This window comes from Molothrus aeneus, chromosome 2, assembly GCF_037042795.1.
Source record: "Molothrus aeneus isolate 106 chromosome 2, BPBGC_Maene_1.0, whole genome shotgun sequence".
Taxonomy (NCBI): domain Eukaryota; kingdom Metazoa; phylum Chordata; class Aves; order Passeriformes; family Icteridae; genus Molothrus; species Molothrus aeneus.
The window spans coordinates 78,429,863-78,455,187 of NC_089647.1; the positions used below are offsets into that span (position 1 = coordinate 78,429,863).

General features: G+C 38.3%; 1 protein-coding gene across 1 annotated transcript in view; it reads right to left on the reverse strand.

Annotated features, from left to right (window-relative positions):
• Nucleotides 1–701: 701 nt before the first annotated feature.
• Nucleotides 702–25,325, reverse strand: part of NALCN (sodium leak channel, non-selective) — a 227,383-nt gene continuing 202,759 nt past the window's right edge. Inside the window, exons 29-44 of the mRNA XM_066545152.1 lie at nt 23,434–23,554; nt 23,244–23,342; nt 19,673–19,766; nt 19,034–19,140; nt 18,582–18,656; nt 15,701–15,820; nt 14,641–14,709; nt 12,309–12,457; nt 11,523–11,616; nt 10,616–10,748; nt 9,979–10,094; nt 7,548–7,705; nt 6,749–6,899; nt 4,970–5,119; nt 4,190–4,307; nt 702–2,908 (exon numbers count right to left, since the gene is read on the reverse strand). Of these exons, the coding sequence (XP_066401249.1) occupies nt 2,715–2,908; nt 4,190–4,307; nt 4,970–5,119; nt 6,749–6,899; nt 7,548–7,705; nt 9,979–10,094; nt 10,616–10,748; nt 11,523–11,616; nt 12,309–12,457; nt 14,641–14,709; nt 15,701–15,820; nt 18,582–18,656; nt 19,034–19,140; nt 19,673–19,766; nt 23,244–23,342; nt 23,434–23,554 (1,948 nt within the window). The 3' untranslated portion in view covers nt 702–2,714. The remainder of the gene's footprint in view (nt 2,909–4,189; nt 4,308–4,969; nt 5,120–6,748; nt 6,900–7,547; nt 7,706–9,978; nt 10,095–10,615; nt 10,749–11,522; nt 11,617–12,308; nt 12,458–14,640; nt 14,710–15,700; nt 15,821–18,581; nt 18,657–19,033; nt 19,141–19,672; nt 19,767–23,243; nt 23,343–23,433; nt 23,555–25,325) is intronic.

Consider the following 25,325-nt stretch of genomic DNA (forward strand, 5'->3'; position numbering starts at 1 on the left):
CTTTTTTTCATTTGTATAGGGTGACTCTGCAGGTAGTAATATTCCCCAAGCAATTTTTTACCTTTGCTTAAGATCTATTCCTAAGGCTTTTCTCTAAGGCTGTCTGGACTCTCTGACTTCCTGACACACTGTTTGCTTTTTGTGTCTCTCCATTGTTGGTGCAATCTCTTTGAACTCCAGTCATTCTTCATCTCTCTTCTCTGCTTTTCACCTTCATGTACAAATGTGCATTGGTTTCTCTGCTGCAGAGTATGACCCTCTTTAGTTATGTTGGCAGTACTGTGCAAGGGAGGTTTTTACCTTTAACTGGTTGCTTGTGTGCCTGTGTATATATTATTTTCATAACTTCATTCCACTTCCAATATTTGCAAAAGTAAAATGGTGCACGCACCCACACCCACACACACCCATACACACACCCACACACACATATCCAGGCTCTGAAGCAAAGAAAAAGTGGGTTAAATAAAAATAAATAATGAACAGTCCTATCTAGTGCCATCTTTTGATTGAGACCCCTTGCGGCAGTACTGATGAGGTCAGTTGCTGGATTGAAAAAACCAAAGACCCTCAATTGCAAGAGTTTGAAAGCACCTCTACATAATCCTGTACAAACCACAGAGATTGTTACTATGCAGGATTATCATGCATGAGCCACATACAGCCAATGCAGTTTACAATGAAAACCAAAGGGAGGAATATTGCTTAAAGCAACTCACTTTTATTGACAGTGTACGGTAAGGCAAGGAAAAAATGTTTGCCAGATTTTTTAAAAAGAAGGCTTGCAGCAAGAATGATCTGCAGTTCAATGTATTATTGAACTGTCAAAGATACTCTCTTTTATAAATCCAATATTTGTCTTTTTCTTATATATACAAAAGCTCAACTTAAGCACAAAACAGAACAAAATAATGAATTTGCATATGAAGTTTTGTTGATGGTTCATGTTCTAGTAAACAAGAGAATGCATATATTCTTTTACTATAGTTACAGTTGACTAGATTTAAACTTAAATATACTCCAAAACACATAAACCCCCCACAAAATACAGATGAGTTCAATATCATTATTTTAGAAAAAAAAATCTAAACAATGTTCAACCATACACTGGGAAAAAACATTGCCAGATGCCAAGAAAGCTGTATTTCATAGTAAAAACTAATTTTGCATTTTTGGTGAAGGCATCTGTGTGTTTTCACTGTTGTATTCTGGCCATTTTAAATTAATATCTTGGCCAGAAAAAATTGCAAAACACTGGCTTTTGTCTGTTTTGAAAGGATATATTTTTGAAGTGGTGATGTAAATAAACTGTGAGCCTCTTACAAGATCTCACATCAGGCCATGTTAGAGCAAACTATCATTTCCATAGGAAACAATGGTAACAGAAAGGTCCCACCTCTGCTATAAAACCTAGTCAGGGGCCAAGCAACAAAATCTGCAACCTCTCAGTTCTTCCCTGAGGGAAGGGCACAATTTTACCCCACCTTTTTCTGACAGCCTTAGATTTGGGAACTAGCAAACATGGTTGTGTTTTGTGGCTCTCCTTCTCCACCTCCATATCTGTATAGCATTGGCCTTTCACTGGAACAGCTTTTATGAAAGCGATAGCTGCTTTTCACTGGCAATAATGTAGCGCTACTGGTGCCTCGTAAAACAAGTGAAGGCCAACATGCCAAACATGATGTGCTGGGATAAAAGGGACAAAGGTACTCAGCCACAGCACAGTGCCATGCCTTACCTTTGCAGGCCTGTAGCATGAGCAGTAACCTTGGTAAGTAAAATTCTACCTATGCATCAAAACTGAATGTATTTTTAAAGACATACAATATTACTTTGTAATTAGAATCCCCAACATGCTAATTTTTATCACAGACAAGAAGAAAACCTTAGGAGTACACAAGCAAAATGGGACCCAATTAAAAGAAGAATAATGACACCACACATATATGTAACCAATATATGCTGAAAATGAAGCACAAACACATGTTTTTAATGTGAAAATCTTCTGCTGGATGCTTAAATGCACAGTTCTTCATGTATTTATTTTCCTTTACCCCCACCCCATTTTCTCTATGAAAATCAAGCTCTTTGAATAATTAACCAAACCTCAAAGATATTTACATTTTAAAAGCCAATTCTTCACCTTCTAATTTTAAAATAAGTAATCCTGTATCTTGCATATTTTAAAAAAAGGTCCAGTGAAAACTTAGAATTGTAATTCAGTATCTGTACTTAGTAAAAATACTTCCCTTGAACACGAAGTCAGTGCTGACCTCTTCAGGTCATTTGTGAATAATAAAATTTTTCTAAAGAAATATTACTAAGTAAGGAAAACACAATGAGAAGAAATACATTACCCCTGTATTGTAAAGTGTTGCCACTTTAAAGTATGGTAAAGGTTGAAGGACAACACAGAGGTGAGTATATCAAATTTTCACTATGATTTTACAGAACACATGACACCTTTCAATGCTCTGTCTGCTAAAGGCATTATAGTCTTTCTGGCTTTGTTAGTACTGCTATAGTATACAAGTTTCTTAGAGTACAGTTAGTACCTACAGAAATAAATTCTAACACAGAAGTGTGGGCTTCATATGGCAGGAGGATAAGCATAAGAGAAAATTTATGACATTGATTTTAAAGAAATCATACATCACAGCATCTTTAATTCAGCATAGAAAATTAGATTGTGACTGATATGACTTAAATATTTCTCAGATATCAAGAAGGTCCTCTCCACTTTCATCACTCTCCACAGTTAATTGTCTTGTCCACCATTTCTTGACTTCTGATCCACAGGAAGCAGCATCAGACATGGGATTCATTTTGCATGCAACAGATTTCATAGTTGAACGTCCACCAAAACGGAGGTTGACTGAAGACACTGAATGGCTTATTGGTTTGGGGGCTAGGAAATTAAACAGAAAGTTCAGAGAGTTCTGTATTAAAGTAGATCTGCTTGAACATTTTTGTTTAGAATTCAGGTATAGAGAACTAGTTAGACTAGGGCACCTTTAAAGGGATTTAGTTCAGAAAGGGTAGGGCTTTGTTCTAATTTGTTTGTTTGTTTGTTTTCCCAGCTCCAGATGTTCACACTGCTCCCACTAATCTGCTGGCAGAGCAGTTTAACTGAGCAGTGCCTCATTTCCTTCTGCTGGGATAACTGATGCAAAAGATCTCTTCTTATCCAGCTAATTGCAACCTAAATGATTTAGGCAGTACTTACATGAGCTAACCTGCTGGCAAAACAGTGAAAGTAGTAAATGTGAGGAAGGGGGGTGTGGGTGGGGAGATGCTTTTAGGATTGGCAGCCACATCTAGAAAGTGACACTTTACAATAGCCTAGGGGTTGAGACAGGTACAAGTTGCTGGTATGGCACTAAACTACATGTCTAAGTATATAAGCCCCACAACTGATCTTAATTATGCTATTCACGATCTGAAATACCTGTCTGCTGTACTGGAGGCAGACTACTTATAATACAGCTGTATTGTGCATGGAAATGACCCTCTTTTTTAGGACCATCCACTGAGGAATGTTCAAAACTGACACAGACAAGATCAGTGCTAAGAAAGGAACCCTGGGCTATTCATTCTTTCAAGATTTCTCACTTGAAAAACCTGTGCAGTTGACTACCAGGAGTATGACTCCTCCTTAGAGGAAGAGCATACTTCCTCTCACTCTTTCTCTCTTTTCCAACAAAATGTTGATCTTTGCTGCTCAGTGATATTTAAATGGAAATAATGGATTGAAAGCTTTCTATTAAACTATCCTGTTTCTTGGACAAGTACTCTGGCAACAAAAATAGGGTCAATGGTAGTCCACAGAACAGCATTACTGTCCCTCCTGTTTCCACTTAGATACGATTAGGGTCTGAACAGTGAGAGCAGCACTCTGATTCAGAATAGGACTGACTGATGTAAAAGGTCCTGAGCAAATGTATGAAAAAGTAAAACATGTAACCACTTGCACAGGGCAATGCTTGAGCCCATCCTCCAAACTTTCTGAATTGTGAAGAAAGGAAGAAACTGCTTTATTCCAACAGGCATGAGGACAGGAAAGCCCTGATGTGGGTCCAAGCAGCAGCCAGGAGGGAGAATTGTGAATCACGAAGCCTTTCTTGGCCTTGTTATTGCACAACAGCAATTTTGCATGTGGGGACTTTACTGATAAACCTTTTTCACTTACCTGATGGCAAGCGCCATTGTCCAAATTTCCGCTGAGGTTTCCCAGCATCTCCAGTGTCTTGTCTATAGCCACCTCTGTCAGAAAGTGTTGGGCTAAGGAGCTGCTGCTGGCTACTTGTCTGGACAGAGAAAAAGGAATCTGAGTTATAGCTCCCCTAGGTAACCCTAGGAAGGGATGCCTTTCTATTCTGTTTCAAGCTTTATCAATGAATACAAACAAAACATATTGCCATGGTTAGGGCAGCATGCTTTCTGCTCTTTAATACCTCAGAAAACTACTACTGACAGACAAAAGCAGAAAGGTCATGTGGGCTCCCAAAGGCATTTGTCCCATTGAAGGGTATGAAATTATTCTCAGCCTACTACAACCATTGTGGAAAGCCCTTATGCTGTACCTTCTATATTTCCTATTCTGCTCAGAGGTCCCAGCATGCCCAGTGTTCTCCCTCTCAGTGTAAACACTACTTCAGAATGCCTGAACTGGAAAGCTTCACATCTCCAATCCTGCACACAGCTCATGCAAGAGCTGAAAGCTGGGGCTGACAGAGTTGTACAGCTGAGTTTGCCCTTTATGGTGATAGCTAGACAGCTAAATATGTTGGGGAATTTCTGCCTTAGAGCATCTTGCCTTTGCATCTGATGGCAAAGACTGAAGCAAAACAAGGTATTATTTTTTAATTTTTTTTTTTCAGTTAAAATGATGTTTAAAAAAGAACAAATAAGAAATATGGAACTTTTCTGAATTTGTTATGAGTAGCTGATAGTTTTCTGCATAACATACCTCTGGCTGTGCACTGTTATCTTGATTAAGAGCATTCATATCTTCACTTGGCTGTGTTGTCTCAATGCTGGGAGGATTCAGAAACCGGCTCAGCTCCTGCTGCTGGCTCTCTCGCAGGCTGTGGATAATGCTGCATGACTGCTGCTGTTTCTGTCAAGGTACAGTATGTGATGAAGAAAATGTTCTCATTGCTCTGTCACACCAAAGTGTTTGATTTTTTAAAAAAGTATTCCAAATATTTAACTGAACAGTGAACACCAGCTGTGGATTCCAGGTGCATCAATAAAGATCCATGTATTAGATGTTGCTATTTAAATAAAGTGAATTCTAGCATACTTCTAACCTTTAGGGAATAGAGGATGAAATTTATGAACTACATTAAGTGGAAGGCACATTGCTCAATTGTTGGTTTAAACCCAGAGTTTAAACATGCACAAAGTTTTGAACTTATCATTTAAAAGTTCTTGCAAAGAAAAAGAAACCAGGAAATTGACAGAGATTCACAGGGAATTACATAGACTCATAGGGAATTACATGAAGACAATGAAAAATTTCTGATTTCTTTCATGAGCTTTGGAGGAGGCTTTCAATAAAACTGAATAAAATAGTAGTGAAAACCTTGGGACTAAGTATAGATTTACAGTACAAATAGAAAAACAAACCTAGTATCATTACAATTTTACAATCTAATTTTCTTTTAAATTAAAATAAACAGCACTTAGGAATGGTTTCACTTTCCTGAGTAGTTTTCACATGATCCCTCTAGGGAGACTTAGAGAATAATAAGAGAATTTCAAAATATATCTTAACTTCCATAATTACATTCAGTTTATAAAAGGTTCAGAGAATGTGAAATGATCTGAACCATATTATTAGAGTGAAATGAATAGCATATTTACTTTATCACAGTGTAGTTCAATATCATAATGAAATGAACAACAGAGTTGAACAAACCCAGAACTGAGAGCTGAGATTAAATTTACTGCCATTATTATCACAGAGATGAAATAAAAATGAAACTATGTATCATTGAACACTGATGTTTCAGCTGGAATGTACATCATATTCAAAATATCCAGCTAAGTATTTGCATAAATTTACAAACGGAAGACAGATGCCATGATGACAAATCACTATGGAAAATCTTCTATCACAAGAAGTAATTTTTTATAAAAACAAAAAATATGTGTGTCAAAACCTGGAGTCAGACTCATACTAGCTGAAAAATCAGTCATCAATGCAACCAGGCTGTGACTTGGTCCATACACCTGCTTTCCATGTAGACACTCTGCTCATTTGCACACACAGTAACTGTAATGGCTCACTCAAATGATTTATCTTAATACAGGCTCCATCTGGAGAGTCATCTACAGGTTTCTCATCTGCCAGCAGAGGCAAGGAAACTATACAATTACATTATGTGAGGAAGGATTAGGCCTATAAAATTCCATCTAATAATTTTTTTTTTCTTAATTCCTTTGACTTTGGTCTCTGCATATGCACCTTCCTGTTGCATTGAAAAGACACATAAAGTTTGGGCAGGAAGACAGTTTTTGCCTTCAAAAGATGCTTATTTTTGTAGCACTGTAGAGCCACAACCAACAGCTCTATTTTTGTAGAGCTGTAACAAACTTTTTTTTGCTCAGTTAGCAACTGCTACATATTTCAAATAAGTATTATCATGACTCCAAAGTAAATGAAGCATAGGGACAAAGATTCCAGCATTGTTGAGCAGTTCAATTTATGCAACCATTTAGATACTGCTTTATCTTGACTTACTGCTCTGATTCGCTTTAAGCACTTTTTCAGCCACATTCGTATGGTCTGTTTGGCCACCTCCTCTTCTATGGTATATTCCAGTTGCTCCCTGGCAAGCAGCTCTTCCAGTTGAAGACTTTTTCTGATATCAACAGACCTATATGAAAGCATGCTGGAAGAAAAACAATTTATTTTTAAATTCTGGTGTCTTTGCATTTTTTAGGGAATCAAAGCTCATACTTAAGACCTTGGTGAGAAAATATATAATTCAGGTGTGCACAGTAAATTCACATTTGAAGCTAAAAAAAATTGCTGAGATGATTCTAGAAAAGACTTACTGTGCTCAAAACAAAGACCTTATCACCAACATCCAGCCCTCCAGTACAGGTGATCTGCTGAACTGTAAGTAATTAGGGCATTTGTGGTGGTTTGGGCTTTTTCCCCCACTAAGTGTTTACACTTGGATAATGTTCCCATTTCTATTTTATCTCTAGTCAGGCTCACTGTCATGTTGCTTCACTTGAAGGTACATTTCATTCGTTGGGATACAAGAGGAGCATGTGACTGTAGTTTGTGACAAACCTCCTGCAATGAAAATGTTAAAATTACTTAGAGCTGATTCTCTAGGACCTGTGTTTGCCATCACTAATATTTTTGTAGGGAAAAAAAAGGGAAATCTAATTTTTGTAAAACATTTAAAATTACAGTGCCTCTGGCTACCAGTCTTGCCTTCTCCCGAGCCTAATGGATACCTGATAGCCTGGAAAGAAACACAGGCTGTTATATCTGTTCTAAAAATGTGGAGAAAATCTCAGTGTACCTGAGCACGTCATGAAAAGTGACATCGCCACCGTTGTGGAGCCGCTCCATTTCATAGCACATGTGCTTGAACAGCAGCTTGTCCTTGTCGAGATCCACCTCCAGCCTGCCTCGCAGAAGCCTCAGCAGGAATTTCACTCGGAAGGTAGGGATTACGCCCTGTGTTATATCACACAATTGATGGTAAATTATTACTGTGATCTAACAACCAACTCAGACATTCAACTTGATCACTGAGAGAAAAACTATTTCTCCTAGCACATTAAAGTCACTGTGAACTCATTGCTGAAGAATGTGCACACTCAACCAGTTCTTCAACAAATTCACAGAAGTCTTTGTGGTTATTTGACTCATATACAATGAGAATCTATGCCGTTCATTTTTCCAGAATTTTTCAAAATTGCTTGGGGATTTAGTTCCCCCATTTGCATTCATCTGTAATTAGAATCATATTCCCAAAGAGCTGCCTTTGTGAAATGGAAATTAAACTATAGTTTAAACACTCATAGCCATATCTATAATTTGTTGTAAACCTGTGCCCTTCTCTGTGCATCTCTGAATGAGCAGGAGAATGTTGAGAGTTTACTGGCTTTTTAAAGGTTATCTGCTCTAAGAGGCAGCACATCCTGCACTTTAGGTGACAACAACTTCTATCTGTTGTAACAAAATTAAGACTGAGTGTTCATCTCTCTGAAATTGCGGTATTCACAATCTTCAAATATCTTTTGTTCTGCTAAACAAGCCTCATTAGGACTATTTTTGCTGTAAGGTGTTCCACATCAGAGAGATTCTGCCAGTGCTGGGCACCATGGATTCAGAACTTTCTACCCTCATGAGTACAGACTTCAGCTTCCCTCTCCAGCACAGCCATGAGCCAACTACAGACAACCACTACTTTCACCATAATGTTGTTCACACTCAAATATCAGTGATGTCATTAATCATTCAGATTATGATTTAATTTGTGTGGGCATCTGAGCAGCTCAGTCTCCTAGATGTCGTTCTTGTTTCAGAATCACAGAATGGTTGAGGTTTGAAGGAAACTCTGGACCTCACCTTGTCTCACCCCTCTGCTTAATCAGGGTCTCCTAAAGCCAGGATCAGGTCCAGAGGGTTTTTGAATATCTCCAAGGATGGACACTCCACAAACTCCCTAGGAAAACCTGTGCCAGTGCTCAGTCATCATCACAATGACAAACAGTTCCCTGATGTTGAGAGGTAACTCTTGTGTTTCAGGTTGTGCCTGCTGCCTCCAGCCCTGTCACTGGGCATCCCTGAGCAGAGCCTGGCTCTGTCCTCTTTGCACCCTCCCTACAGGTATTTAAACACATTGATGGGATCCCCCTGAGCCTTCTTCAAGCTGAACAGTGCCAATTTTCTCAGCCTTTCCTCTCAGGGGACTGCTCCAGTCTCTTCATCATCTCTGTGTCCCTTTGCTGGACTCTCTCCAGTATGTCCATGTCTCTGTGCACAGAAGAGACGAGAACCAAACCAGGATTCCAGCTGTGGCCTCAGCAGTGCTGAGCAGAGCAAAAGGACCCTCTCTGCCTTGGTCTGCTGGCAATACTTTGTCTAATGCTGCCCAGGATACCATTGGCCCTCTTTTCTGCAAGGGCAATGGTGGCTCATGTTCAGCTTGGTGTCCACGGGGGCCCCTAAAGGTCTTGTACTGCCAAGCTGCTTTCCAGCTGGGTGGCCTCAGCACGCACTGTGCCTTGGTTTATTCTTCTCCAGGTGCAAGACTTTTGCAGTTTTCCTTGTGGAACTTCATGAGGCTTCTGAGCCCACTTCTCCAGCCTGTGAGGGTCCCTCTGCATGGCAACACGACTCTGTGGCATATGAGCCACTCTGCCCAGCTTGGTGTCATCAGAAAATGTACCGGGGGTGCTCTCTGCCACTCTGTTCATGTCATTAATGAGGATATTGAACAGGACTGGAGCCAATATTGATCCCTGGGGAACACAAGAAGTTCCTGGCCTCCAACTAGAACCTGTCCTGCCCACCCTCACCCTCTGGGCCTGCCTATGCAGACAGTTTTCAGTCCACTTCATCTCACCCAGCCCATATTTGATTAGCCTCCCCATAAGAATTTTGCCGTGCTGAAATCTCAGCGAAGATCTTCTGAAAATCAGACACAAAAAATGGATATGAATCTGTAGACTTCCAAGGGAATTCAGGGAGCTGTGAGGAAAGATGCTATTCATCCTATAAATAGGTATGTTTGTTTGTAAAACTGCTATTATAAGCACTTCACAGAATACAGGTTAATATCCGAAGGGCCATGAACAGCATTAGATCATGCTCACATCTCAAATTTGAACAGTAACTGCTTAGAGAATTTTGTCACACTTTTCCCCCCTCATATTCCTTTTCAAGAAAAACTGGTAATTTACTGTATCTCTTCTTATTATCAAGAAATTATTATTTCTTACCTCTCTTTTGTCATCAACCATGTTCCATATTATTTGAAAATGCCTTAGGTCATTATAACTTAAAAGCTGATCTTCTTCAGTTGAGTAAAACAATGAGAAATTCTCCACAATGATAGCTGAAAACCACAAGAAGAAAATACACCCAAAAGAAAGCCTGTAGTTACACTGTAACATCTAATTCTGTTGTGCAAACTCCACATTAACAAATGCCTGTATGTTAAGACAAGGATTTTGAAAGCATAATATACTGTCTTGCCACACCAATATTCACCATGCTTTTTAAAAACTGTATCTTAAGTGCTGGTGAGATGCCTAATCTAACATCTAAGATCAACTAGGTGAATTCCAATGATATTTGAACAAAGGTTAACTGAAGAAATAAGACCTGAGAAAACAGTGTTCTGTAGGGCAACTCTACTCTACAAATAGAAAGTATCTCTTTGTTCCAAAAGCTTTCCTTCCCAAGCTTCCTGAGATGTAGCATTCTCATGCCAAAGAAGTATCAAAATCATTATATGCATGCAAGGTAACATTGAAGGTACAAGGTAGCCTCATATTGAACAGCACAACAGACTCACATCTAACATACTACATGCCAAGATGTACCTTGTTGGTATTAATGTCTATTTTCACTTACCAACAAGCAAATTTAGCATGATGTATGCAATGATGACATAGAAAGAACAGAAATACATGAGAGCACCAGCGTAATTTCCACAGTCTGTTTTCCAGTAGGTGCTGTTATCTGGTGTACAAAATGGAGGCTGAACCTTCAAAACAAAAGAAAACAAAGTAAAAAAAAATTATAATAATCAATCTAATATTTAAGACTATTATTTCTTTAAGGCTTCCCAATTAGGGAATAATACTGTGGGCATTATTGTGGGCATGTTGCTTCTCTTCCATGAGTAAACAAAAATCAGGAGAGAGAGAGAGTTATGACAATAAAGGCTGGGGCATAGATCTTATCACCACATAGAGGGCACATTGTGCATTATGCCATTATACAGGAACAAGCTGGTGCTCTGAAGTACAGTGATTTTCAAAATGTTTCTTCCCTGCCCATTAATTTTAAAAAGGAGAGGCATATGATCTTCCTTGCAATCCAAGCACAGATGAACATTTACTTGGGCAAAATATAATGATTCAAGGAGGAATTTTGAGGTCATCAAGACTGTCATTCACATGGAATAAGGCAAAGTGCAGGAATCAAAGACAAGGTAAATCTGAAAAGACACCTTGCCCCAGTCAAAGCAGAGATAATAGTGAAAAAGTGACTTACTGCATTTCTGATTTTGAAACCATCTGTTTATTTTTGGTTTTAAATCATCTAATGGCTTAGCTTTATGAAATACCATACTGTGAGTCTGAGGCTGGAACTGCAATTTGTGCATCATGTTCTGAAGTTTAGTGAACATTATTTTCTTGAAGAGATAAAGGCAAGTCCAACATTCCTTGTACAAAGTTAAGATACTGAAAACAGTTTGAGATGGAAGGGTATCTCTCATTTCTTGTCTACTTATCTCTGGCAGTATTGTAATTACCATGCAGTCATGCATAATTTTGTTCCAGTCTTCTCCAGTAACTATTCTGAAGAGTACAGTAATAGCCTTGCCAGCTGATGAAAAATTTGCATGTCTGTTTTAAAGAAAGAGAGAGAGAAAGATTGAGAGAGATCACTTCACTTCCTAGAATAAAAATGTTGGCAAGAAAAAAATGTTTCCATTTTCTACTGTTCTTCTATTTTAAACAAAAAATAATTACAGTATTTGAATGAGCCCATTAAATTATTTATTTAATGACTTAAGATACAATAACTGAACTCTAGCTCAGAAGAGGTCTGAGTATGTTAGCTCATTTTAGCCAGAACTAAAGAAAACTCAAGGCCAGATCCCATTTCCTGCCTTCATTTTCTTTTGTAAGCCTGATGATATTGGGAAATCTCCAGCTAACAGCCAGTTCAAAGAACTGCCTCCTTTCTGTATCAGCCTGCTCTGTGGATCCTGTTCCTGGGTGATGCCAGTAAGATGCAGTAGGTGCACTGTGTTTCAGCCTCTTGTGGGCTAGCACAGTACTGCTTGGGTCATATTTCAGCTGGCATAACAAAGAGCAGCTCTCAGTCTGCTCTGGGTTGGATCAGGTGTCATTTGTCCAATGCACAAAGACTGGAAAGATGGCTCAGTGTTTCCTTTCAGAAATTCTGTTTAGAGCTCTTCAGCCAGACCTGCAGATCTGTCTCTTTTTTACCACAGATAAACTTCTCTAGCAGAATGTGATTTCTTCAGGCTGTTTAAAAAACATCCCTGTGAGGTGGGAACTCCATACTGTACCTGTTAATGTTCTCTCCGTATTTCACTGTACCAAATAACACCACTCCAGCAAAAGCATAACACAGAAGCAGTAAGAACATGCCCACTATGATGAAGAAACTCTTGTACATGCTGACAACCACAGTCAGGAGAAGCATTTTCAGTGTTACCTGGAAAGACAGAGAAAAAGCAATCCATGACAGCATTCAGGAAATCCAAGATAAAACATAAATGTGAGTTCTTGCACTTGCCATTTTTACAAAAAATCCTTTAGACACATTCATTAATGGATGAGCTCAGTAAAATGGTACATTATGAATGTGATTTGAACTGTGTGTGCTTTTTACTTGTTACAGACATCAGCATATCTTCCTCATTTACAAGGTCAAGATGTTGCTCCTTGGAAAGTAATAAGGATAATACAGTGCAGGATATTACAGTGGTGGTACAGCATAAGCTTAACTATAATATTCCAGGATCAGTATTCTCCTGAAGTATCAGCACTGTCATTGCATGAACAGTGGTGCAGTAAACTACTTTGGGCTAATCTAAAAGTGATCCTAACTGTTAGACAGAAATCACAGATACTGCTGCCTACGTAAAGGAAAACTTTCACGTACAGAGAAAGAGATTTTCTTAAGATCAGTACAGCTTCTTTAAGCCAGTAATTTCTCATGGGAGTTTGTGAAAGACCAGGGAGACCTTCCAGAAGTCTTCCAGTACCTAAGTGGGGGTGACAAGAGAGCTGGAGAGGGACTTTTTACAAGAGCATGCAGTGACAGAACAAGAGTAAGTGGCTTTAAGCTGAAAGAGGTGAGGTTTAGATTTGGTATTGGGAAGAAATTAATTGTGAGAATGGTGAGGACTAGAACACATTGCCCAAAGAAGCTGTGGACACTCCATTCCTGGAAGTGTTCAAGGACAGGTTGAATGGGGTTTTGAGTAACTTGGTCTAGTAGCAGGTGTCTCTGCCCATGGCAGGGGAGTTGGAATGAGATGATCTTTAGGGTCCCTTCCAACCCAAACCACTCTGTGAGTCTATGATTCTGCAAAGTTGGCCAAAGAACACAAAATGAGAGCATAATTTTGAAAACTTCATAGGCTGTGTGAAGTTTTGATAATAGATAATGCTTTTCCATGCAGGTATATTTTACATTTTACTCTTGATAAATTTATTGCCCTAGAATGTCCTAACACTCTTAAAAACTTTGGATATGATAAAAAAACCCCTTTAATGAGACCGAGGGTGTTATTTTTCTTTATAATCATGCCAAATTCCTGCTGACCTTTAGTCATCACATTGCATTAGGACAGGTAAATTCGTGAAACTAATACAGCTGGTAACATGAAAGTACAAATGACTAGGTTAAAACCTGGAAAAAAACTTTAGAATCAATCAGAAAGCTTTGAAGGCAATCACGTGGTCTGGCTGCATAGGAGAAGCAAGGATTTTTCATTTGACTTCCAAGGCTCAACAGGCTCTGTGTAGTTTGATTTAAAGAAAACTTTTTATATTTACTGAACAAACCCTTTGACTTACTGTTCTTAACCCTGGCAACCTAGTACAGCAGTTTTTTCATCACATTTACTTTAATATGTCAGACTTCACAGAAGATATTTGGATAGTCTAAGAAGTTCTACAGCAAGGGAATGCAGTGTCACCACTTGTTAAATAAATATGTTAGTTCTCTGCTTATGCTTATTCTGCCAGTCTACTCTCAATTATACCAGAAGAAATCCAATCACAAAAGAAATGTAAACTTGAGAAGTGACTTGCTTTGTCACCATCCCAGTGTTTCCAGAAGAACATTTTGGCCCGAAATTGTTTTTAAATTGAATATAAATCCTTTATTGTGACAAGACATACATTGTAGAGACAAAAGACACAGACCTTTCTTTTTTCTGGAAAAAGAAACTTTTTAAAAAGAGCACTCTCATAATAAGATGATGCATTCAACCACCACTACAATAGTCTCACAGTGAAAATAAAAAATAGCATGCCCATCACACCTCACTGAAATGGAAAGGGCTGAAAGTAGCACAGTGTATGTTCAGAATTGTAGAGAGCATTTTAAAATGTTTCTTTTTGTAGAGAGCATTTTAAAAGCTGTGGTATTGCAGCTGCACTTTGTTTTCTAAAAAAAAAATCAGCTTTTCCAGTAACCATAGCACTATTATACAATCTACTTAAAATCCTGACATTTTAAATACATGTAAAATTGCAGACTGCTGTTTGAATTTTTTTTCCCTAGAAAACAGAGCCTTTCAGAATTTGCATGAGAGATGCACAGCATCTAGTCCTTTAATCTATATATGAGCACTGCAGTAATTGTAGTTCCTAATTTATACTTACATGCTTCCCACAAATGGAGAAAAACCTGAAGACAATTACACATGCCCCCATCATGTATGTGTATGCATTCTGGAACACAAATACAAAAGACTTAAAACATGGTCCCCCAGGAATCCCTTGAACAAATCTCGGTAACTGATTTTTTAGTAATGTAGGGCAGTCCCCATATGAAATAAGAGAAATCATAATTAGCAACAGTATAAAGAACACAAACCCAATCTCCCCACACATCAAGCCAAAACCCCTTCAGTCCTCTATTAATTATGTCCATCAGGCTTGATGTATTTGTCTAGGAAGCTGCTGGATTACAGAAACTCCTCAGGTCTTCCAAGCTATTTAGTAGCAGGGAGAAACTGTGAATATCAGGGCAAAATGACTAATCACATGAAACAGGCTTTTCTTCAAACAGAACATGGGGCAGGCAAGAGAAAATCCTGCAGACATTATCGGCTTGTGACTTTGACAACTTGTGAATGATGACAATTATCAACCATCCCTTCTTCTTCCCGTGTAAATAAAGAAACTAGGAGTGCAGTTAAATTTTAAAAATTGGTGTGAAATGAAGGGAGAGCTGATTTCCTCCTCTCTCTCCTTCATGTCTTCATGAATTAAACACTGACCCTTAACCAAAACCAGTGGTACAGAATCACTGTTGGGTTTGGGAGGGTTTGTATAGTTCAGCAGTTTTGAACTATGCCTTCTTCCAGTCCTCTGGTCCTGTCTGTATTCTGTACCTTGCCTCTTTCTTCCTTCATGCTCATAAGATCTTTGTTAGAAGTGCTCTCACTCTCTTCAGTCTCCTTCCTTTTGTCACTTAGATCCCTCCTAAAGGCTTGTTTTCTACCACATTTACAGACTCTAACTTGTATCAGTAAGACAATTTTCGCACTACATGATTGTACAAGACAATAATTCTTAGCATCAAGCTTAGTTTCTTTCAGACTTATTTCAGCCTTATTAAACTCTCAAAGATTTATCTGTATATATAGCAGCAATCCCCCTGCTGGTGTCTCAAGATAAAACAGTTTTAATCACTGGAATTGCATTTTGTATATCTTACCAGTAAAGCAAAGTGAAGTATGACCCATATAACTCCAAGAGATGTCACCAAGAGATCATACCGATTTCTTCTGCTTTGCCAGAAGCCAGAAGGTGACATGGCAATAATCTTCATTGTGACCTATGGATAAAAGAATTTCTCACTTGTAATGAAGAAATTATTATCCCTTGCCATGAGATCCTCTTCCATTCTCCAAAATGTTTTATTGGGTTCATTTTATGAAATAGTTTCAAACAACAAGGGCCAGGTTTCACCTCAGCTAAATATTCCCATGTGGACTACCTGGATAATATTAGCTTCCCTTAGGTGGAGGAAAACTGGTACACAGATGACCAAGACCAAGGGATAAACAGCATTCTGAATTGTCTCTCTGCCTCCATCAAGTATCAAAGACAGGAGAGCAGCTAACAACCTCAGACTGAATGCTTAATGTATAGATTGCTGAGGTGAATGTGGGGTTAAAATAGCTTTAAGTTAAACGAGTTAAACAAGTCATGTCAATAACATGTAGCTAAAAAAGGTAGCAGTATCCTATCTAGCTAACTGTCTGTAAGCAAGCTAAAATCACATAAACACATTTCAACTCAGGAATATAATTGTGTTCTGCAGCACCTACAGCTCAAATTTATTAAGAAGCTTTCCTATATTGCAAATATTTCTTGCTTTAAGGAATACTCTGCACTCTGCACCATCTGTACTCAGCAGCATGGAAGATAAAAAAGCTAAGAACAGTAAAGGCAGTATATTTGACAGTGTACCTGGTAAAAGACAGCTTCCAAAGTGCTTGACATTTCCAGTTTAGGTAACATGAATGCAGATGAGAAGCTCAAGAATAGATACTAATAGTTACAGAAATAGTCACAACAGGTAATGGATACCAAAGTAGAGTGATGTATGTAGAGGGAACACTTAAAAGTTTCTCACACACAAGTTGTATTAAATCTCAGAACAGGTTATGAGTTACTTTATAAAGACTTTAAATGTCAGGCATTTATTATTTTATTTTTTCTATCCCACCTTGCAACCCTGCCATTTAACATTTCTGAAAACAACCCCAAATATAAGAGGACACTAGCTTGAGGTAAAAGGCTGATTTTCCAGTTAGCTTTTTGTTTTATAATGTTTTCTGAAGCCTGACTACAAAGCGATCAACATGGTCTCTGAATCTCTAATTACTATTTGAGTTACTAAGGTATCTTGCCTTCAGTTACCTGAGATGCCCTGGAGAATTGAAGAGGGATGGATGGGTCTGGCAGGGGTGACAGAAGACCTGTAAATGTCCCTGGCCTTGTGGAGTGGCTAGTGGAGGTAACTGAATCTCACCCTTCATCTTCCCCAATCACAGTAACAGCTTAAACACCTACCTCACATGTAGAATTTAAACACCTAACTTTAGGTGTCCATAATCTTGACCTGAATACCACACCGTGGAAATAAAAAATCACAACTTCTTTACTCTGTCATCATCAACGTGGTAACAAAAGTGAGATCTTCAAATTCTTCCAATTTTCTATACCACATATATATGATGTGAGAAGTAGAGGTTTAAAGCTGAATCAGGAGTTGTTAGATTGGACAGAGGGCCATCAGCTATGCAGAAAGCAGACTTTGTGACCAGACTATGCTGCATTAGGGAAGATCTTGAGCAGGAAGCTGCTTCCTCTCTCCATAAATTTTGTGCACTCACAGTGTGATAGCTTGCCTGTTGAGACAGTCAACAAATTTTTCCTGGCTCTGACAAAGTTCCTTTGAAATCCTAGAAGTGTATTTGTTTCCCCTGACAGTATAAGAGAAAAAAGTATTTCCAAAGACATAGTTACTAGGTAAATTAAAACCTGCCTGTGTATGATACAAATAAAACTTTTCTGTGTTTTCTCAGTCTCTCCAGAGATATTGATTTCTCCTGGGTAGGGAAAAAAGAAGCAACAACATGGACATACTCTAGCTACAGCTGCTACAAGGTATTCACTTCATTTTTTATTCATCACTACTGGCAAAACCTATCAATGGAACATAGGAACTGTCAGATTGGATTAGAGCAGTGGGAAACGTAGTCTACTATCCTGTTTCTGATAGTGGTCAGTATCAGCTATTCAGAGGGGACTGACAAGAAAAGTAGTCAACCAAAAACTTATAATTATGTACTATCCTAACCACAGAGGAAGCATCTTCTTTAATCTTAAATGGATATCCTTATACATTAAAAAAGTATATGTTTTCCAAAATTTGTTTAAACCATTAGATTCTAGGCTTATGAAAATAGGCTAAATACACCTTGCAGAGTTTGTAATAACAATATTCTCATAGATAGAGAACTGCTACCACACTGGAGCCAGACTTGTGCAGCAAAAGATAGACAATACTGGAGAGTAGCTTATAAAATACTGGACAATACTGGAGCTGGAGAGTAGCTTATAAAAAGATATTAAAATGAAGTATGATATTTAAACCAAAACAAAGCTGAGAGAGGTTTGATTTTGTCACAGGTACAGAAGAGTGGGGATTAACACACCAGACAAAACATAAATGGGTGAAGCAGAACTTCTGCGAGGCAACACAGACCTTTTGTTGTATGGAGGGAATGTAATATGAGATGTTCCACAAGAAAAGAGTTCACTGGGTTCACCAAAGCACACTGTTAAATACTCAGCCTTGAATATATATAAAAAGACACAAAGCTCAAAGTGTAGAGAAGTATGACTATAACACATTAAAAGTTTATTCTTATAATACATGTTTAAAGACAAGTGACATAGAGAACCCTGAATGTACACATTCAGAAATAAACACCCTAGTGAAGAATGAGAAACATCCCTAAAGACAAATGAAATATATACATACAAGTCTTAATCTCAAGAAGTCAAAAAATATATTACTTTACCTCAAGGACAAAAATGAAGGTGAAAACAACAGACATTGTTGCTAAAGGCACAGTTACTGGATCTGCAGCATCCCACTGAAAAGCAAGCATAATCCATTAATAGAAGAATAGCTATTGAACAGAATAAATGCCTCTTTACTGCCTTAACTTTTATTAAGCATTTTTTTAATGAATGAATTTCACTTTAAAATATACTCAGAAAGGAATGGCATTTTGGTATACTTCTCTCTCAGATCTCCACCTTAACTAGAAATTATAAATAGTGGACCAGACTACAAAAAGGCAGAAATTGACTGAACTCCACAAGTAACAATTAATCTACAGTGATCTATGCCAGCTGGGACTGCTGTATCTAGAAATCACATTTCCTTGCATTCATCACACTAATGGCTCAATTGATCATTAATTGGTGTTAGAAAATGTGCAAACACATGCTGTACTACTGTACTTACCTTAACTGATAACAACACAGACTGGGCCAGGACAAGTACAGCAATAGTTCTCTTAAAAAATGGATGCTGAGTTATATCATACATCTTTGCTCTAAAGCCATCATTATCTGAAAAAGAAAGAGTTTGAGGAGGAGAGTTAAAATACACAGTAACTTCCCCCCCTATTTCTTGACGTATTTTCCATGTTCATTAGAGGCAAAATAATCCTTTCCCATTTTCAAAATACATTTCTAATTTTCTGCCACAATTTTCCATATCAAATAGGGCTTCTGAACATATAATTTCAAATACTGAACACCAGTGTTGCATGAAAGCTTTGGTACTTTTAGGGCAAGTGCATCATTCAACTGCTGTCAGGTTAATACATTCCATTCATATCATTACAGCCAACTGCAAATATTTTTCATTTAGAAAATAAATTTTTCATTAAGGCTTATCCTAAAACCATCGAAGCACAACCTTTTTAGGGTTGATTTTAATAGCCTTATGGAGAGATCTGTAGTTGGAGCCTGTTTCCACATTAACATATGCGCAACCTCCTAGTGGCCTCACGATTACAGTTTTAATTTGAATCGCAGACTCCTGGGGAATTACGAACACTAGGGCTCAACATGAATAAAATCAAAATATCTTTGATACCCGGACGAGGTGGGAGATGAAGAGGTTGTGCTATCTTCAGTCTGCTTTTCAGATCTTCCCATCGTCTCTGATCTACAGTCAGCAAAGCTGTCCCCTTAATAAACAAAGAGAAGCATATAAAGCTTTTGTCATTTAACAGCATTGTAACATGAAAACAACATTCTCTTTGGTGCCTGAAATAAAGTTACATGCACAACTTCCCTGAAACAACACACTGCTTGGGGAAAGGAGTCTGAAGTATCAGCTGTTACCCAAGAGGATTTCTGGATGCATTAGCTGTGAGTTTCTGGGACTCAACTCAGCAGGCACAGTTGCTGCTCTTTGTAGCAGCAGCCCATTGTGGGCAATGAAACACTGCAGGAGGTCTTCCATTTGACTGGATGTCATTTGCCAGGAAGCAGAGTGGTGGATTTTGTCTGGACTTTGCAGAAGAAAGGCCTGTGGCTTACTAGTGTCACTAGTTTCTTCAGGGGAGGAGCCCTCCAGGAGACCACTGCTGGTCCCCACAGCTCTTCTGCTTGGGATGTAATTGAAATAAAATAATAGTATGCTATGAATCTACAAGAGCTCTCCACAGAGGAAGCACAAAGAGAGGTGAAGACACACCTTTAGGGTGGATGGTTGTAGCTGGCAATGTGTATAAATGTTCACATAACAGAGCAAACTTCAAACAGAATTGAACATTATCTAAAATGACCTTCAAATCGAGTTCCTTATCACTTTAGAGTAATAAAATCTCACAGAAGGATTCTAGAGTTACAAAAACAAAGGGTTTACCTTTTCAAGGTAAATGTCAAAATCCTGTCTCCCAGACACTTGCCTCCTGTCCCTGTCAGAAAGAGCCACACTGAGCTGGCTGAGGGCTGGCATGATCTTTGGCCTTACCTGGGCATTGGCTTGTGTAGATGCTGGAACTGTGGCTGGCTATGCAACTGATAAGGTAAGGATTTCTCCCTGTTAGTGAACATGATCTCTTTATGGAGCTGTGTCCCTAGATGGCACCCTGGGAAGAGGTGCCTTCCAACACAATGCAGACAAAGTGAAGATGTAAAGATGCTGACTACTCCTGTCAGGCCCAAACGGCACCATTCAGAAACACTTAGATTAAAAGGTAACACATGCCCCCAAGGAGCGTGTCTGCTTTATATTCTTGGAGAATCTTCACTGCAAACAAGACAAAAGGTGGCAAAAAGGTGGATTTTTGTTAAAACTAGTGGTGCCGAATTGCTTTGTTCCTCAGAAACTGCCAGTTCCACAAGCAGGATCACAAGGGAACCACAGAGCAGAGTACGGTGAGCAGGGCTAGGGCTGGAGGAGCTGTGCTTGCATTTGGGCTTCAGCTCAAAGCGCCAGTTCTTGAGTCGTTCACACCTTCACTGCTGCCTGAACTCCTGGGGCTTGGGAGCTGAGACAAGTGGGGACTGAAATGGGGTTGGGGGTTGGAATAATTTGGGCTTTTGCCCTGTCATTGGGACAACCAAGGACAGAGCCCAGAGCTTACTGTGGTACTTCCCAGTCCAATGTTTCCACACTTGCAGTTCCAACAACTCATATGAAATCTAGAGCATATCTGAAATGATTATAAATTTTTCTTTCTAGAAAATTGTTTGTTCTCATTTAAAACAGTTTGTTCAGTAATTGCCTAACTCTCACCCTCTCACCCTCATCAACTACTCCTGTAATTCTTCTAACTGTATATCAGCCATGAATTTTCTAAAGAAAATATCTACTTTAAACACTAATACATTGGTTAAGTAACTAGATTTAAGAAAATGCGACTGAACTTCACACTGTGGATTGTTTTGCTCTCTACTTTCTGGGCTAGTAGCCAGCCATCTCTCTACATTATTTTTTTTTTAGTTTCTGGACATTTATTCACTCCACTTGAATATTAATTGGGCTGAAACTCTTGCCCACTTAATTAACATTAATATTTTCAACTCAAATCTGAAAACATTTTCTTTTCTCTATAGTATGTACATAAAAACTAATGAGTAGTCAAGGAAAAGGAAAGAAAAACAAACATTACATGCCACTACTGGTTACTAAGAAACAACTGAAGAAGCTGAACCAGAAGATATAAATGATTTATATCATGTGAATTCTATAGAATTAAATAGAATAGAATTAAACAGAATAGAATTTAGAATTAAATAGAATTTAAATATCATGTGAATTCTATAGAAATATATTGTTCAGTGTAATTTACAGTGAACTGTTACTAGTGAGCAAGGACAAAAAACATAAAGCTTCTTGTATTCATGTGTGTATTGAAACATTTGAAGGAAAAGTAATATTGCACAGATGAACAAAAAGTGACAAAAGCATCTATAAAAATCCAGTGGGGTTCTCATACTGCAGAAATTTCAGCTTTGTTAATCCACAAGATAAATTTAGTGAATAAGAAAAGGAATTATTCATACATTGCTCCTTGTTCTGTAGAGCAGATATATTTTAACAGGAATGACTGCACTTCATCTTACCAAAATTACACTGATGTTATGCAAACATAAAAATACCTTCAAAACAGTAGAAGTTTTAGGCTATTTATTTGGCTCACAACGTGCTTGACCCCACTTCAAGATGCCTTGCTTGCCCACATTAATGCACAGTAACGTGCTGCTCGTTTCCCTTCCGGAAGGAGTCAAGTGGTTTCCCTGATGGCCAAACTAAATGGTTGTGTTTGCTACTGGGCTCGGGTCAGGGCCAGAGCCAGCACCCAGCTCCAGAACAAGCACACCGGGCTGTCACACATCTCCATGCCCCATAGCATGTAGTCATCCTTTCCCTCAGAGCCATGAGTGGTGAAATTATCTCATTATTTTTGTGACTTTGAACAGAAAGAGGAAAGAGTTAATAAAAATTTTGCCTCAGAGGCACCACAAGAGGCTCAGGAAAACCCCTCAAATTAAAGGTTGCGAAGCGTGCGTGCAGCAATCCCATCCAGAGGATTCTACCTTTTAACAAGTATAGACATGAACTGCTCTGAAACAATTCCCTTGAGGGCAGGTTTTTCTATTTTTCAGGGTAATCCAAAAAGCCCAAGTGAACTTGCCTAGAACACTAGCTGCCTTTTTATCTGAGTGATGGACAATTATTTTTACAATGTACACTGCGGTTTGTAAAGAAAAAGCCACACACTTTGGATCTGAAATACTGCAATGGCAGGGTTCTTAAGAGACCCCTTCATTGCAACACAGGCAAGCATAACACATCTTTTTATCTGCCACTACATGTATACTTACATCAAACTAAGCAGCATCTGTAAATACATAGTGCTTTATGTTCAGTCTTCATCTAGCAGCACAGCTGCACTAGAAATAAAGTCTAACAGCTTTGATAGAGTGTGTGATGGATCGCTGTCATCACAGGCTTTGATCTTCTAGCAAGTATGGATAAGGTGTATCTGAAGCCATATTTGCAGTCTTGCAAAATGTAAGCTTGGTAAGCCAGTACTATAAGCAGCCTTACCAGGTAACGTAGACATTGTAAATAAGTTTCATGTTTCTCACCGAGCCAGTTCTACACTCAATAAACCCTCTCACTCAGAATAAACCACCTTACTTAGTACCTTGTTTTCATTAAAATTAGCGATGACAACTCCAACAAAAAGGGTCAGTCCAATCATGCAGCCAAGGAATACAAAAACATGGATGTAGATTCCATGGATCTGAATAGACAGAAATATGATTAATAGTTAAAAAAAGAAGACCTCATAGTTATTTGTTACAGAATTCAAAGAGTCTGATGTATTTTCTTACCGGCCCAACACGATGAATTATAACATCTCTGACTTCCACCCAGCCTTTTAATGACAGAACTTCAAATAGTGCCAGCATTGCATTGCCCACATTATCAAAATTAAAATTCCGAGGATTTGCCCTGAAATGCAGTACACAAATAGCTGTAACCAGCAGTAAAGTTGTTCTATTTGTTACCTTGATTCTTCATAGTCTAACATTTAAATACTTTGCAAAGTTGTGGTGAAAGTCTCTGAAACATATCAAAGATCCATATCAGGAATAAGAAAACAATAGCAACAGTAATAAATATGTAAACATAATTTTTTAGATCTCTATGTATGTTTTACTTTCTTACTCAGAGTTTGACTCACAGCAATAAAGCTTATAACATGTTCAAGGCTGGGCTGGATGGTGCTTTGAGCAACCTGGTATAGTGCAAGGTGTCCCTGCTCATGGCAGGGGGTTGAAACTAGAGAATCTTTACAATTCCTTCCAACCCAAACCATTCTATGACTCTATGTTGCTGCATTTTAAAGCTTTTGCCAGTAAAACATTGTTCATGGAAAAAATTGATCTGATGGCATTGGCCAGATTCTAAAATAGATTTACCTGCAGGAAATTATTTTCTAACCCAATAAAAGATTTGGACTCCTTGGTCAGTGAGATTGTTTAAAAAATATTGTTCCCTATTTTATTATCTGAGGAACTGATAGCATAAAGCAAAACTTAAAAGAGGACATGAGAGGATACCACATCTTCATGGCTTTTCTATCATGTGCTCTGACCTTTTTTATCAGTTGAGATTAAAGAGAATGTTTCCAGCTGAACATTAAAAGTACTCTCTTTGGGCTAGGTTAGCATGTTGCTCTGTCTCTACAACGCAAGCCAGATAATCCAAGCAGCCCAATTACTTTTCAACAGTTTATAAGGTAAATAGTTGTATTCCAGAAGAGTTATTAAGTCTTTGGTGCTTTTGAATCCAACCATTCAGTGAAAAGAGAGCTCTCAGATGTAGATACTTCTTTTTAATGCAGTGGTTATACAGACATCTGTCTTGAAAATCTGGCCTGACAGCCAACAGGTGGCATAAATGTCTTTGCGGTAAAACATTTTTCTGCAATAACAAAACATTCCCCGAAGTTTACAGTTATGCTGATTAAGACAGTTTTTGCTTATTTCTGGACCAAGCTGAACAGGATTGAATTTGCTTACTCGAGGAAGAATTTCTCTGAAGCTTACAGAAACAAAGACTTCTGCAGATGTCAGAGTTTTACTGACTGTTCAAATCACAGAACACTATTTCTTTAGTGTAGGGTGGCTCTGAATCTACCACTGCTGGTACATTCTTTATCCACACACATGGCCAATTAAAATAATTGTGGCTGTTAAGCTGATTTTGCAAAATGCCAACCAAATGAAAACTGTAAACAATTAAAAGAGTAAGCTTTGCCTGTTCAGGTGTTGGGAAATATTAAATGTATTAGAATACAAATTAAAAAGCATACATTAGCTTTTAAATGAGTTTTACTGCACTTCTGTACCAGATAGACCACAAGGACTCCCCGCACTGGAAAAAGAAAGAAACTGCTGGCTGGCATGGTTGATGGCCATAGAAGAGAAAGGCTGTTTTTAGACATGATATAATCATTTGTTTTTATGGATAGCTGTAGGCAGGTTGATTTCCATTTCTTTTCCTTCCTATCTTTTCATATTTATTCTTAGGTTCTATTGTTGCTTTATGGCTCTCAGGTTGCCTTCATAATAGTACTAAAGAATAACTAAGTGATGATACTTTTCAAGAAAATAACTCCCAATGTAATAATAACCAAATCAAATCTACTTCCTATATAGTTTCAGTACCTAGAGGTTTTTTTCCTTCCTTTCTGGTTTATGAAATGGAGGTCAAGTCT